Source organism: Propithecus coquereli, unplaced genomic scaffold (assembly GCF_000956105.1).
Source record: "Propithecus coquereli isolate 6110/MARCELLA unplaced genomic scaffold, Pcoq_1.0 Scaffold165, whole genome shotgun sequence".
Lineage (NCBI taxonomy): Eukaryota > Metazoa > Chordata > Mammalia > Primates > Indriidae > Propithecus > Propithecus coquereli.
This window is the reverse complement of record NW_012141080.1, coordinates 68,275-80,844: the sequence shown is the minus strand read 5'-3', so window position 1 is coordinate 80,844 and position 12,570 is coordinate 68,275. Positions and strand designations below refer to the sequence as shown.

Here is a 12,570-nt window from a genome sequence, read left to right as displayed (position 1 = left end):
TGGGAGAAAGCTGGATCCTGAGGGGGAGGGGGACAGGGGGCTGTGACCCTTCACTCAGCCCACTCCAAAGCCCGAGGAGAAGGAGATGTGATCCTGGTGCCTTTGCCCAAGGAGTCAGATTATTTTCAAAATTCTCATTAGTCTTGTGGTGGAGAAAGGAAGGATCACGTGTTTGGAGAGTGAGAAATTGGGGCTCAAAGAGGCAAATTCTTTTCACAAGATCACACAGCACAGCAGGAAGGGGCGGGCAGGAATCCAGTCTCCTAGTCCCCAGTACGACTTCCCCACCGACTCTCCCTCAGTGGCCAGCCAAGACCATGCATCCGGAAGGGTTCAGGTGTTGTCTCTCAAAGACAGAGGCAGGGAAGATGACAGCCAAGCCCACCCTATGGCTCTGGTGGGGTCTGGGGCTCTTCCACATATCACCTCCACACTCTGTGTGACCCTGAGGTGGCCTTACATGTCTAAGCCCATTGCTCTGTAGGTTCCTGGTCACGTCATCAGGAACATTCTCGCTCTGCCAGATCCGGGTGGCTGGGCAATGCCCAGCCCAGCCCCGAGTTCACGCTGCCCTCCCTGCGTGCTTCTGACCAGACAAGCCACCAGGCCCCTCTTCTACTGACAATCCATGAGGAGCAAAGTTGCGGCTTGGAAGAGAAATGCCTTTGCTTTTGCTCCCCCCTTGGAAGCAACTAAGAGTGTAGGGATGAGATGAGTTCTCTCCCCGAGACAAGCAGATATTCATAAGACCAAGTAGAAAGACCCACTCACTTCCACCAATCCAGCCTACACAGGCTAGCCTGCATGGACATACGACATGTGCAAACGGTTATCTGAACGAGTGGGTCTCTTACAGAGTTCTTTGGAATTCTGAAAGTTTGAGGGGGAGGGAAACGTGCTTCACTAGGGAACAGAAGAATAAATTACAGTCATCTCTACAATGGAATACTATACAACCAATAAAAGTGAGCTGCGGCTTCCGTAGTGACATGGGAATAATGTCCAAGATGCATTATTTAGTTTTCGAAACTGTAGAACACAATTACAGCATAAGCCCATTTTTACTATTAGTGACATACGTATCTGGAGAATACGTAGACTACAACCGAACAATAGTGCTTCTCTCTAAAGAGTGAGTAAGATCAAATTGAAGGGCATTTTCTTTTTCTTTCTAAGTTAATTTCTGTAGTGTCTGCAGATTTTTACAAGAGCATGTGTTTCTTGTGTAGGCAGCAAAACAATAAAGATATAAGAAGAAAATAAAGTTAGGGACACCTCCCCTTCCCCCAAAAGGAAATATACATGCATCTCCAGGTGGGGAATCTGCCTAGACTTTTCCGGGCTTTTGTCTGACTCCAAATGGCCCTGGTGAAGCAGCGGGTTCTCAAAGGGGCTGAATCCTGTTCCTTATCCATGTGGGCCACTGAGGTCCCCAGCACTCAGGGACTTTGGAAATAGTGACAGGAGGGCCACAGAGGACCAAGGAGGGCTCTTCCCAGTCTGCTGTCCTTGTCCTCTGAAACCCAGTGGCCCCAACAGAAGTAATCTCCAAGCGCCCTCCCCCGAGGACCACCAGCCCGACTGGAGTGCCCAGGCAGGCTCTCCCAGAGCGCGGGTCACTGATGATTTGTTGTCCCCAGTTGGGGGTAGGGGGAGGAAGGACAGAGCAGTGGCACCTCTCAAAGGTGGTGAGGGGCCCAGGTGTTGAAACACTGCGTGGGGGCTCTTGGAAAGCTAAAATGGGAGCCACGCCAAACAGCGTGACAGAATACCTGGCGTAGATCAAGTATTTGCATAGATACTACAACATCTACAATGCAACACAACCGTGCTGTTCATAAGATAATCAGTGGATTGATCATAACGGTTGGCTCTTGGCCCGTTAAAGTCAGCAGAGTCTCGTGCTGGGAGCCGAGGTGAAAGTTCCCTGAGGAGGGCCTTCCTTTAACCCTGCTAGTGGCTCTCCGGGGGTCTGTGCACATCTGAGGCCCTCAGATCTGAGGATTTGAGGCCCTTAGGAACAGCCCCTGCCCCGCCTGGGGTGGGCCTTGGGGATAAGCACCCTCCCCCTGCGTCCACCCCCAACTCCCTGGTTGTTTGATGAACAGTGTCCTTGGGTTGTGGCGTGTTCACGGTGCGCCAGCCACACGCTGGGGCCTCTGGGAGGGATCTCGTGCCCATCACCCTGCCTCTCGGACTGTCATTGCACCAGCCGGGGCAGCGGGGAGGCAGCTGGTTCTGTGCAGCGCCGAGGCTCCCCGGGGAGGTGGCGTAGGGGACACGTTTCACAAACAAGACACCCGCCCGCATTGCCAGGGCAGCCACCAGCCCAGCGGGTCCCAGGCGTCTCCCTGCCCCAATCCGCTTGTTTATTCCCCTCCAGACTTTAGCTCTACTAGATGAGCCCCTGGGGGAGGTTTCCAGGGCTAAGGAGACCCCTCAGGGAAATCTATTCCAATCCGGAGGGAGCCAGAATTAATAGAGCAGCAGGAGGCTCTTCAAGAGCAGCGGCTCTCCTGCCATTGCTGACTGCTTCGAAGCTCTGCTTCCCCAGGCCAGCCCCATCTGGGGCATCTGGCTTCAGCGTCCCCGCTCCTCTCTGGCTCTCTGCTGTCTCCCCTCCCGCCCAATCTGCCTCGTCCTTCTGGCCTCCCCTGTGCCTGGGACTCAGCCCAGCGTTAGGCTGCCAGATGTCCTCGGGTTCAGGGGACCCAGCCCAGCTCCCGGGCCACCGTTCCAAAGCAGCACAGCTCAGAAACACAGATTGCAATTCAAGTGTCCAAACATTCATCTGGTAGCTGTTTGCCTTGGGGCTTGTTCTTCTTTTCTAGGAGCCACTTCAAGAATGTGTGTGTGTGTGTGTGTGTGTGTGTGAGAGAGAGAGAGAGGAGAGAGAGGAGAGAGAGAGAGAGAGAGAGAGAGAGAGAGAGAGAGAGAGAGAGAGAGAGAGAGACCAACCAAGAAAAAATACAGATCTGCACAGAGGTTGTCCCTGGGATGACAGAAGGAAAGCAGGCTAGTCCAGGACCTCTGTTAGTGGTGCGTGCTGTGGCTGAATCTCCTGCCCCCTCAAATTCCTCCCTCCTAACATGGGGTTCCTAACTGTAGACCCGCCAGAGCCGTGAAGATGAGGTGGGAAGGGGAAAGCTCTCGGTAAGTGGTGTGCACCATGCTAAGTAATATTAATACCGGGGCAGAGCCCGGGAGAGCCACTTTTTTGCCCCAAGGCGTGAGATTTGACCATCCTGGAGGGTGCTCAGGCTGGAGGCTAGAAGGCAATTTGCCTTTCAGGAAATTTGAACTCTAGACAGACAGACAAATGGCCTGGCCTGGTGGACACTTTCTGGTGCAGCTTCACAAGAAAGTGTGAAGACTTCAAAACTCCGCTCCTGTGACATCTCTGACCTGGGCGTGGTGGAGTGCTGCGCAGACTGGTGCACCGGAAGGGACTGACGCGACATCAGTGGTTCTCAAACTTGAGCGTGCTGGAGGGCTGGTTAAAACGCAGACCTCTGGGCTCCACCCGTAGAGACTGGTATTCGGTAGTCCCTGGGTGGGGCCCGAGAATTTGCATTTCTAACAAGCTCCCGGTGACACTGATGCTGCCGCCGGTCCAGACCCCAAGTTGAGAACCACTGAGCCAGCGCTTCTCAGACTTTAGCGTGTTGAAGAATCACCAAGACAGTGTGATAAACAGATTGCTGGGCGCCGCCCCCAGAGAGTCAGATTCAGTTGGTCCAGGGTGGGGCCAGGGATTCTGCATTCCTAACGAGTTCCCAGGTGATTCCCACGCTGCCTGTGCGCAGACCACACTCTGAACAGCAAGCCCTTGCACTCGAAACCTACTGCATTAGAACCCTCACTTTAAGGAGACCCCCAGGTAACCTTTACGTACCTTGTAGCTCTCGGCACGCTGCTCTAAAGCAGTTCCTACCTTGACTACACACCGGAATCCTCTGGAGAGCTTTAAAAACATCCCATCAACTAAATCAGAAACTCCGGGGCTGGGCCCCAGGCAACAGTATTGTTTTAAAATCTTCCCAGGTGATGCTAATACACAGCCTGGGCTGAGAAGCAGTTCTCTAAAGGAAGAAGCGGTGCTGGGACTCTTTGGGCTGAAGGGTTTACACCCGTGGATTGATTCACGAACCTTACGAGGAGAGAGTATAAAAATGATGCCTGCTATGTGTGTGAGATTTTGCATTTTTACATTTTGCAAATGTGAGATTTGCTTTCACAACGTTACCTTGTACGGCTCTCACAATAACTCTATAAAGCAGAGAGGACAGAAACAGCTGTGCCCATTTTAGAGATAAAGAAACTGAAGCTCAGAGAGATTGACTTGCACAACATCACATGGGCAGCCATAGAGCTGGTAGGAGAACTATACCTGTTACCTGTTCGACTCTTAGAAAATCTGTAGGCAAAAGCCTCAGGGAGAAACACGCAGGTCTCTTTACACTGTGGGATGGAGCGTCCTTCAGCCAGGCCTTCCAAGGGTCTGTGAGCAGATTGATGGTAAAGAAGCGTTGTCTCACTTTCAATTGGGGGAAACTGAGGCACAGCGGTGGTGAGGAATGGCAGCAAGAGCAGACTAAGGAAGAATGCAGGGTCTCTGGCTCTCCCCCTGTCTCCTCTCCCTAATATTTGCAGGATGTGATTTGATAAGGAGATAAAGAGTGATGGTTACTATGGTAACCACATCCTTATCAATGCCCGTCCGCATGAGACTTGTTTGGTGGCCAGTCACCACACGGCTCTTATTACTAAGAGGGTCATAGAAAAAGAGACCACCTGTCCAGTGCTCCTCCCTAGAAGAATGTCACCAACCCACCCTCTGCCCCAGCCCCCCACGATAGGGCCTCCTGGGAGATGGGTGGGGAGTTCCTTTGAGGGAGGCCAAAGCAGCGCAGGCCATTTCCCCACAGTGGCGAGGAGGTCCCCTCTGGGCCCTGTGGCCCCTGCCTCCTGTCTAAGCTCTGCTCCTCGCCCTCTGCCTTGCACTGCCTGCCTGGCTGCCTCACCCCAGCAGACCACTAACTGCTGCTGGGGAATGGGCCCGTGTTAAACTTGGTCATAGCTCCCCGAGCACTGGGCACAACGTGGAACTGTTGCTCAGTTCAAAAAATAAAGGCTTGTTGGGTGGAACCACATTTCTGTCCCTCTGTTGGGGTGCACGGGGGCGGGGGATCCCAAGCGTGGAGAGAAGGGCTCGTCCAGCCTTGGCCCCTCCTGCTGCCGGCGCTACTCAAGCCTGCCTCAGGGAGGGGCTGCCGTTGCACGGTGCCACCGTCCCAGCTCCCGGCCCCCTCGCCTGCCCCTACTTTGACTCCTCCCTTTCTCTGCGCTCTTCCCAGTGGCTGGGGCTTCTCGGGGAGGCCTTCCCTGCCCATCCCGTCCAAGTAGCCCTGGAAGTCCGTCTCGATTCTGTTCCATCATCAGTCCTTCATTGCCCTCGACACTCTCTGGAAATGCCGAGCTCCAATCCATTTCCTCACTGATGGCCTGGCCCTCCCGCCCTCCATTAGAACATAAGCCCCACGAGGGCAGCACCTTGTCTAGCTGGCCTTGGTCCCCCAGCCTCACACATGGCCCACAGCAAATGGATGCTCAGCCAAGCTTCAGTGAATGAGTGAATGAAAGAATGAAGCCTGGAGCAGGAATTAGGACGCTCCAGTTTTACTCCTGCTTTTGCTGTGTGATCCTGAGCAAGTTGCTTACCTTCTCTGTGCCTCAGTTCCTTCTGTGACCAGGAAGGATTCTACTCTGCCAGAGGGCTGTATCTCTGGAAGGCCTGTAACCACTTGGAAGGCAGGGGCCACATCCTGGGCATCACCATCCCCCCTCCCCCAGCAACCCACAAGTACCCAGAGCGAGGGCTGAAATCATCTGCCGAAGCAAAGAAAGAGGGCAAAAGTGCTTTGAAAAGCTAAAGACTTTCCATCTGTACAGGAGCCACTGACCTCCAGAACTTTCCTGCTGGGAGAGACACTGACTGATTGTCTGACTTTCTTAAGGTTATTAACCCTCCTTCAAACCTTTCCAGAACAAGATGGAGTAAAAATAAATACTTTTTCTTTGTAAGTCCCAGAAAAACCCCAAAGAAAAGGTGGCCCCAACGGGTCTGTGCTTTTCCACTTTTCTGCTTTCAGGTCTGATTGCTGGGGGCAGGGGGCATAGCCTGGGGCTGGCCTTGCCTGCTCTAGCTTCCCTCTGCGCCCCCAAATCTCTCCAGCCTAAAGAAAGCAGCCCCGGGCCGAGGTGTTCCCACCACGGGCAGCAGGCTCCAACCCCAGCCGCGAGGGTAGTTTCCACCGGCATTTCTGAGGCTCGCTGTGGGCCGGCACTTTGCAAGTATTATTATCTCATTAATCTTCATCGCAGCCATGGGAGGAAGACACTGTCATTGTCCCCATTTTATAGACGAAGAAACTGAGGTTCAGAGAGGCAACGCCCCATAGCTTGGGTATGGTAGAGGTAGGAGAAGAACCAGAGAGCCAGGTGTTGGTGCCTCATCAAGAAGGGCAGTCACTCTGCTGACCCCCAAACAGTCAGGGTTCAGGGGCCGGAGAAGAAACGCAGAGTGCCAAGGACTTCGCGCCAAGCAGGAGCCCGACAGGATGGTGGCGAGGGGCGCTGTTCAGAGATCCATGGAAGCTGCTCTTGGAAGCAGATCATGCTGCCCCCCCATCCCACCCCCGAGTTCCTTTCAGCCACCTCCTGATGCCCTCGTGAAACACACACTCACTCACGTGTGCCCGGCCCTGGCTTCTGCCTCGTTGAGCCATGACGCTCACGTGCGGCGCCGGCTCTGAGCCCCCCACCTCCGAGCCTGGCCTCGGGCTTCTGGAAGCCGCAGGTGGACCCAGAGCTGAGCTTAGCTTTCTGCCTCCCTGTCTGACTGTACAAAGCCTCCAAGGAGAAGAAGAGAACTTTGCCTTCTCAGTCAATAGGAAACTGCACCTAAGCAATGGGAAAAGAGCCCTAACCCTAACTAACCCTAACCCAGGGAGTGACAGGGAGAGAAAAACAACTCGGCCCTACAACTCAGAGCTCTCCCTGTTTGCCTAGAAAGCCCTTCTCCCTCCGCCTTTCTCCCCTACTCCAGCTGGCCTCACGGGCACCACACGCTTCCCAAATTCCAACTCTCCCAAGAAGCTTTGCGGAACAATCTAGAAGACAGATGACCACCCCATCACAGGGTAAAAGGGAACTCAAGTCTCACTCCCCCCCAATTACAATCACACCTCTTCCCTGCAGACAAAAATATATCATTTATCTCATGCGGTTCTCACCATACCGTATTTACTGTGGCATCTTCTCCACTAGAGGGTGCCTCTAAGGGTATTTATTCGGAATTCAGATTCTCGGGAGGGGTGGGACTAGAAGGAAAGGCTGGGTAAGACCCCCCACCCCCATGCCCCAGAGGCCAGGGCCAATGCTCCTTTTTTATTCTCTTTTTCCATTTGTGATTCCATTTGCCCTTGAAGAAAGCTCCCAGCCCTCTTCCCGTTCGACTTGAATCTCCTCTATGGGAATCTTGCTCAGCAGCTTCAGATCAAATTTGGAACTTGACTTTAGGCCAATGGTTTCCAAACTTTGCTATACGTGGAAATCACCTGGGGAGCTTTAAAAAAAAAAAATCATAATGCTTCGTTCAACCCCAAAGCCATTGCATCAGGATGTCTGGAGGTCAAAGCCACGTATCCACATTTTTTAAAGATCCCCAGGAGATTCCAGTACACGGTGACATCTGGGAAGCGCAGCCTCAGCCACGTCTGATTTCCCCCCGCCAATGCCTGCTCCCTGTCACAGCACAGACCAGCGACCTTGGCCACGGACTCAGCTCAACCCTGGACTCTAGGCCATCGGGGCTCAAGGCGCGAGAACCTAAAGGACCTGTCACTACTTATGTGATCTTGCAAGTCAGGCTTTGACCTTGGGACCTACTTCTAACCATTTCCCTATTTCCTCAAATTCATTTCCATTTCATGCAAGGGTTCTGGTAACCGAACTCAAACAATGACAACATTGGTGGCGCACTCATAATCGATTGTGCAGCTTTATATACAAAATCCCATGTAATTATCATAACCCATTTTACAGATGAGATGGGTCAAATAACTGTCACAAAGTCACACCGTTGGTAAGGAGAGCAGAACCCGGGTTTGAATCTGCAGGCACAGACCTCAGAGTCCCCTCCCTTCATCACCAGGTATGGGCTGCCCCCTCCGTCCTGGATTCTTGTGACCGAGTCTGGGCGGGGGGTCATCCCATGACAGACACCCTGCGGTTCTCTTTTCTCTGGGCCCTTCTGTTTCGTTTCCCAGGACAGCTGCGACAAAGTACCCCTAACTGGGTGACTTAACACGAATTTATTCTCTCACACTTCTGGAGGCTGGAAGTGGGACATCAAGGTGTCGGCAGGTTGGTTCCTGCGAGAGGCTCCGAGGGAGAATCTGTCCGTGTCTCTCTCCTGGCTTCTAGTGGCTGCCAGCCACCTGCCGTGTCCCTTGGCTTGTACACGCATCGCTCCAGTTTCTGCTCCATCTTCACAGGGCCCTCGTCTGTGTGTCTGTGTGTCTTCAGATGGCCTTTGTATAATGACACCAGCCACTGGGTTTAGAGCCCGCCACAATCCAGCATGACCTCATGTTAACTAATGACATCTGCAAAGACCCTATTTCCAAATAAAGTCGCATTCTGAGGTTCCAGATGGACACAGATTCTGGGGGAACACTCCAAGCCACAACACCGTCTGAACCCCAGGGACCTCAGTTCTGCCTCTGCCCAGGGCCTGCCACCTGCAGACGACCCTCAATGCTGCCGACTTCCTGCCACGCCTGCAGCACCTAGCGCTTGCACAGGTGCCGATGAACGGGTGCTGCAGCCGCCGGCCTCTGCTCCCCTCTGCCCATTGCTCCTGGCATTGCCCACCTGTCGAGTGCATGTCCCAGGGACACGCTGCCGTTCATCGTGGATCCCTCTGGGTGCAGACGCCTCGAGGGCAGGACCCACGGCCCTGACACTGCCGGCCTAGACGCCTGCTTGTGGACCAGTGAGGAGAAGACGTTCTCCATGAAGCCCTGGACGTCCCCACCCCACCCCGTTAGTCCTGCTATTTAGCTCTGAGGTTAATTGATTTTTTTTCTCTGTCTTTACAGGAAATGGGTATATTGAAGGTAAAGAACTCGAAAACTTTTTCCAGGAGCTGGAGAAGGCAAGAAAAGGCTCTGGCATGGTAAGCCCAGCCCCTTTCCCATTCTGGGGGGTTTTCTGTCACCCTGACCTATGGCTTTGAGCACTGTCTGTCCCAAGTTATGCATCCCATAAGGAGGCCTTATAGCACTGGTCTTGATGCTTCACATTTTTCTTTTATTTGTAAAAATTAAAAAATTAGAATCATCCCTAAGAGCACCTTATCTTAATATCCTTTGGGTCTGGGATTGAGGGGTGTTCATGAATGGGGATGGATGAACCTTCCCCCAACTGCAAAGCCTGCGTCTGTGCATGTGTGTAAATAGCATTATTCCCCTGGGGACAGAGTGCGTAGCCTCCCTAAGATGAGAAGCATCGTGACTCCAGACTGGATGGATGCCTAGGAGGTTCCAAGTGCCTCTATTCTAGACCAGAGTTTCTCAGCCTCGGCACTGTTGCCATTTGGGACCAAATAATTCATTGTTGTAAGGGGGGGGGGGTGCTGTCCTGTGCCTTGTAGGATGTTTAGCAGCATCCCTGGATCTACCCATGAGAGGCCAGTAGCAACCCCCTGCAAATTGTGACAATCGAAAACGTCTCCAGACATTGCCAAATGTCCCCTGGGTATAGGGTGCGGACAGACTCGTCCTCAGTAGAGAACCACTGTTCTAGAATAACAAAGACTCGAATCCACAGCGAGGACCCAGAGAAAAATCAAGGATTGCTCTGAGCCAGTATCTGAACCAGATGGCACCGGCTGGCCTCATTCGTGGAAGTGTCACGACCTTCTGAGCCTGCCCGTAGTGACTCCAGAACACGTCCCAACCCCTTAATGACAAGAATGTTGTTTCCTCTGGTTCCAACCTGGCACTACGGAATTTGCTAGAGCCTTTAGGGGGAGGTGTTCAAAATATCGAAAAGCTAAGGTGATTGGAGCTGGTCTGTTGTGGTCCCCATGTGTGGTTCTCGAATATATGGAGTCAAATCCACCCCTTCCCACCACCTCCCCCAGGTCCTTTGGGGGTGGTCTCTCCTCTTTCCCCTGCTGTATGTCTGTTGGCCAATCCATAGCTTATTGCAGCTCTTCAGGGGGCAGTTCGGGAGATGAGTCACAAATCCACCGGTGAGCTCGCTGGTTCAAAGCTCGGCAGCATGCCCCAATGAGAAGGAGGTCAAAGCGCTGGGCTTAAGAGGGTTGGAGGTGATCCCTGGATTTGTTTATCAACAGTTCCCTCTGTCAGTCTGCACCCCTAGGATAATGAAGCCCAGATCACAGAAAGCACAGGCTTCAGAACTGATTCTGGGATCACAGGCTCGGTGGAAGAATGTGATTTTATGAAGTGCTTCAAATCTAAAATGCACTTAGTCATTCCCTTCCTCAGATGGCATTGGGGTGATTTTCGAGTCTGTCAACAACGATCCCAACCAACATTGGCCAGAACTAGTCCTCAGAGCAGCTGTTTTATGGTAGACAGAATATTGGCCTTAGACATAGGAGCCAGGAGTTCAAGTTCTGGCCATCCCAACAGGGTGACCCCGAGAGAAGTCATCTTGGTCTGCATTGCTGTGTGAAATAGAGGGGCTACTAACCTCATGGGGGCCCCTGTGAAACTTAAACAGGATGACCACCTTTGTGATAAGTGCCTGAGACCATATACACTTATAAATATAAATAAAGAAATAAATATTGATAAACAAATAAATGCTGGCAAATTGATACCAGTTCCAATGGTAAAAAAGCAATAGAAGGAATTCAGAAAAGACTCCCAGAGTGGGCAGAATTTCCCATGGCCCAGTCCTAGGAAGCACGCACCCGCCCTGAAAGACAACACGCAAGTGCAGGCGCGGCGTCAGCCACCCAAGGTGACTTCATCATCGATTAGGGATGAGGAAGAGTTCCTTAACACAAATAATTAATCAGCAGCATCTCAAACCAGAGAAAGGGTTGAAAACTTTAAGAGAGTCTTATATCTGAGATAGGCAGCAGTGGGCTAAAGGAACTTTGTAAGTTCCTAGCAAGCAAGACCCTTGCTTCCTAGTAGTCATAATAATTGAAAGGACTATAAATTACTACTCAGCTATATGATGACTTTCTTCTCATATTCCTCCTTGCATGAAATCAGAGCAAAGAAAAAAAATATATCGTGGAATTGCCAGTTAGTCTATAAAGAAGAAAATGAACAATCCACCTTGCTGTGGTGGGGTGCCTAGAACCTACTAGGGGGCACTGGATTACACTGGGTTCCATTACAAGCTGCCTCCGTGAAATTTGGGGCCTCAGTTCTTGCTTCTGAGTGGTGGGAATGAGTCCAAACCATTCTGATGAGTTGTGGTTTAATCCATCTCAAAGGCAGACGGGCATGTTTAATTATGTGGTACAGAGCATACCCACATGTCCTGTCCCCCTTTGAAAATGACGTTGACTGAGCCTCCAAGAAGAGATGACTCCGTTTGGAAGGATCTTGAAAGGGAAAAGGACGCAGCCCTGATCACCCAGAGCGTCGGCACAACCCGGTTTCGTGCCCGCTTATCCAGCACGTGAGATGATTTCCGAGACTGCCACCCTGAGATCATGAGTCACATGCGACAGAGCAGCGGCAAAATCAGCCCCTTTGCCTTTCCACAGATGTCAAAAAGTGACAACTTTGGGGAGAAGATGAAGGAGTTCATGCAGAAGTACGATAAGAACTCGGATGGGAAAATCGAGATGGCAGAGGTGAGTCCTGGGGTGCTGGTTACCGTCGTGTGGGACGGGCCCTGTGTCCCCTCTCCCATGCACGAGCATCCTTCCGGGGATCGGGATAGGTGGTGGCCTTAAAGCTCCCCCCGCCTGCCCCCAGCATGTGGGCTGATCAAAGAGAGCAGGTGGGGCTTTTCCTGTGTGTCACCAAAGGAAAGAGGAAGCCACAAACTACACCCAAGACGGAGCTGGAGAGCTTAAGTGCCCTCAGCAACAACAGGGATTGCAACCGTGTGATGAGCCCAGCTCCAGACAGTGGGAACTGAAGGCTGGGGAACAGGAGGGGCCGTGCCCCACCTAAAGGCATCTAAAGGCAAAATTTGTTAAGATTATAAATATATAATGTACACATATACAATTTACATAGGTAATTTACATAGATAAGCATATATAATATATATAACATTTAATATATACATACTGTATATACACATATATATTCATATGTACATAAACACACACACACACACACACACACACACACATACATATGCATGCCAGACACCTCTGGCAATCAGTTTGTGAACCAAGAATGATGGTGGCACACAGTATATTGGTTGGGATGCTGCCTGAGGTCGGATGCCCGAGAAGCACAGCCCGTGACAGTGGATGTGACTCTTTTTTTTTTTTTT

The 12,570-nt window shown here is 51.9% G+C and overlaps 1 protein-coding gene across 2 annotated transcripts in view; it reads left to right on the top strand.

Moving 5' to 3' along the window:
* Positions 1-12,570, top strand: part of CALB2 (calbindin 2) — a 41,667-nt gene that overhangs the window by 2,740 nt on the left and 26,357 nt on the right. For both annotated transcript variants that reach the window (XM_012641520.1, XM_012641521.1), the window contains exons 2-3: positions 9,165-9,241; positions 11,825-11,914. In XM_012641520.1, coding sequence (XP_012496974.1) covers positions 9,165-9,241; positions 11,825-11,914 — 167 coding nt within the window. The remainder of the gene's footprint in view (positions 1-9,164; positions 9,242-11,824; positions 11,915-12,570) is intronic.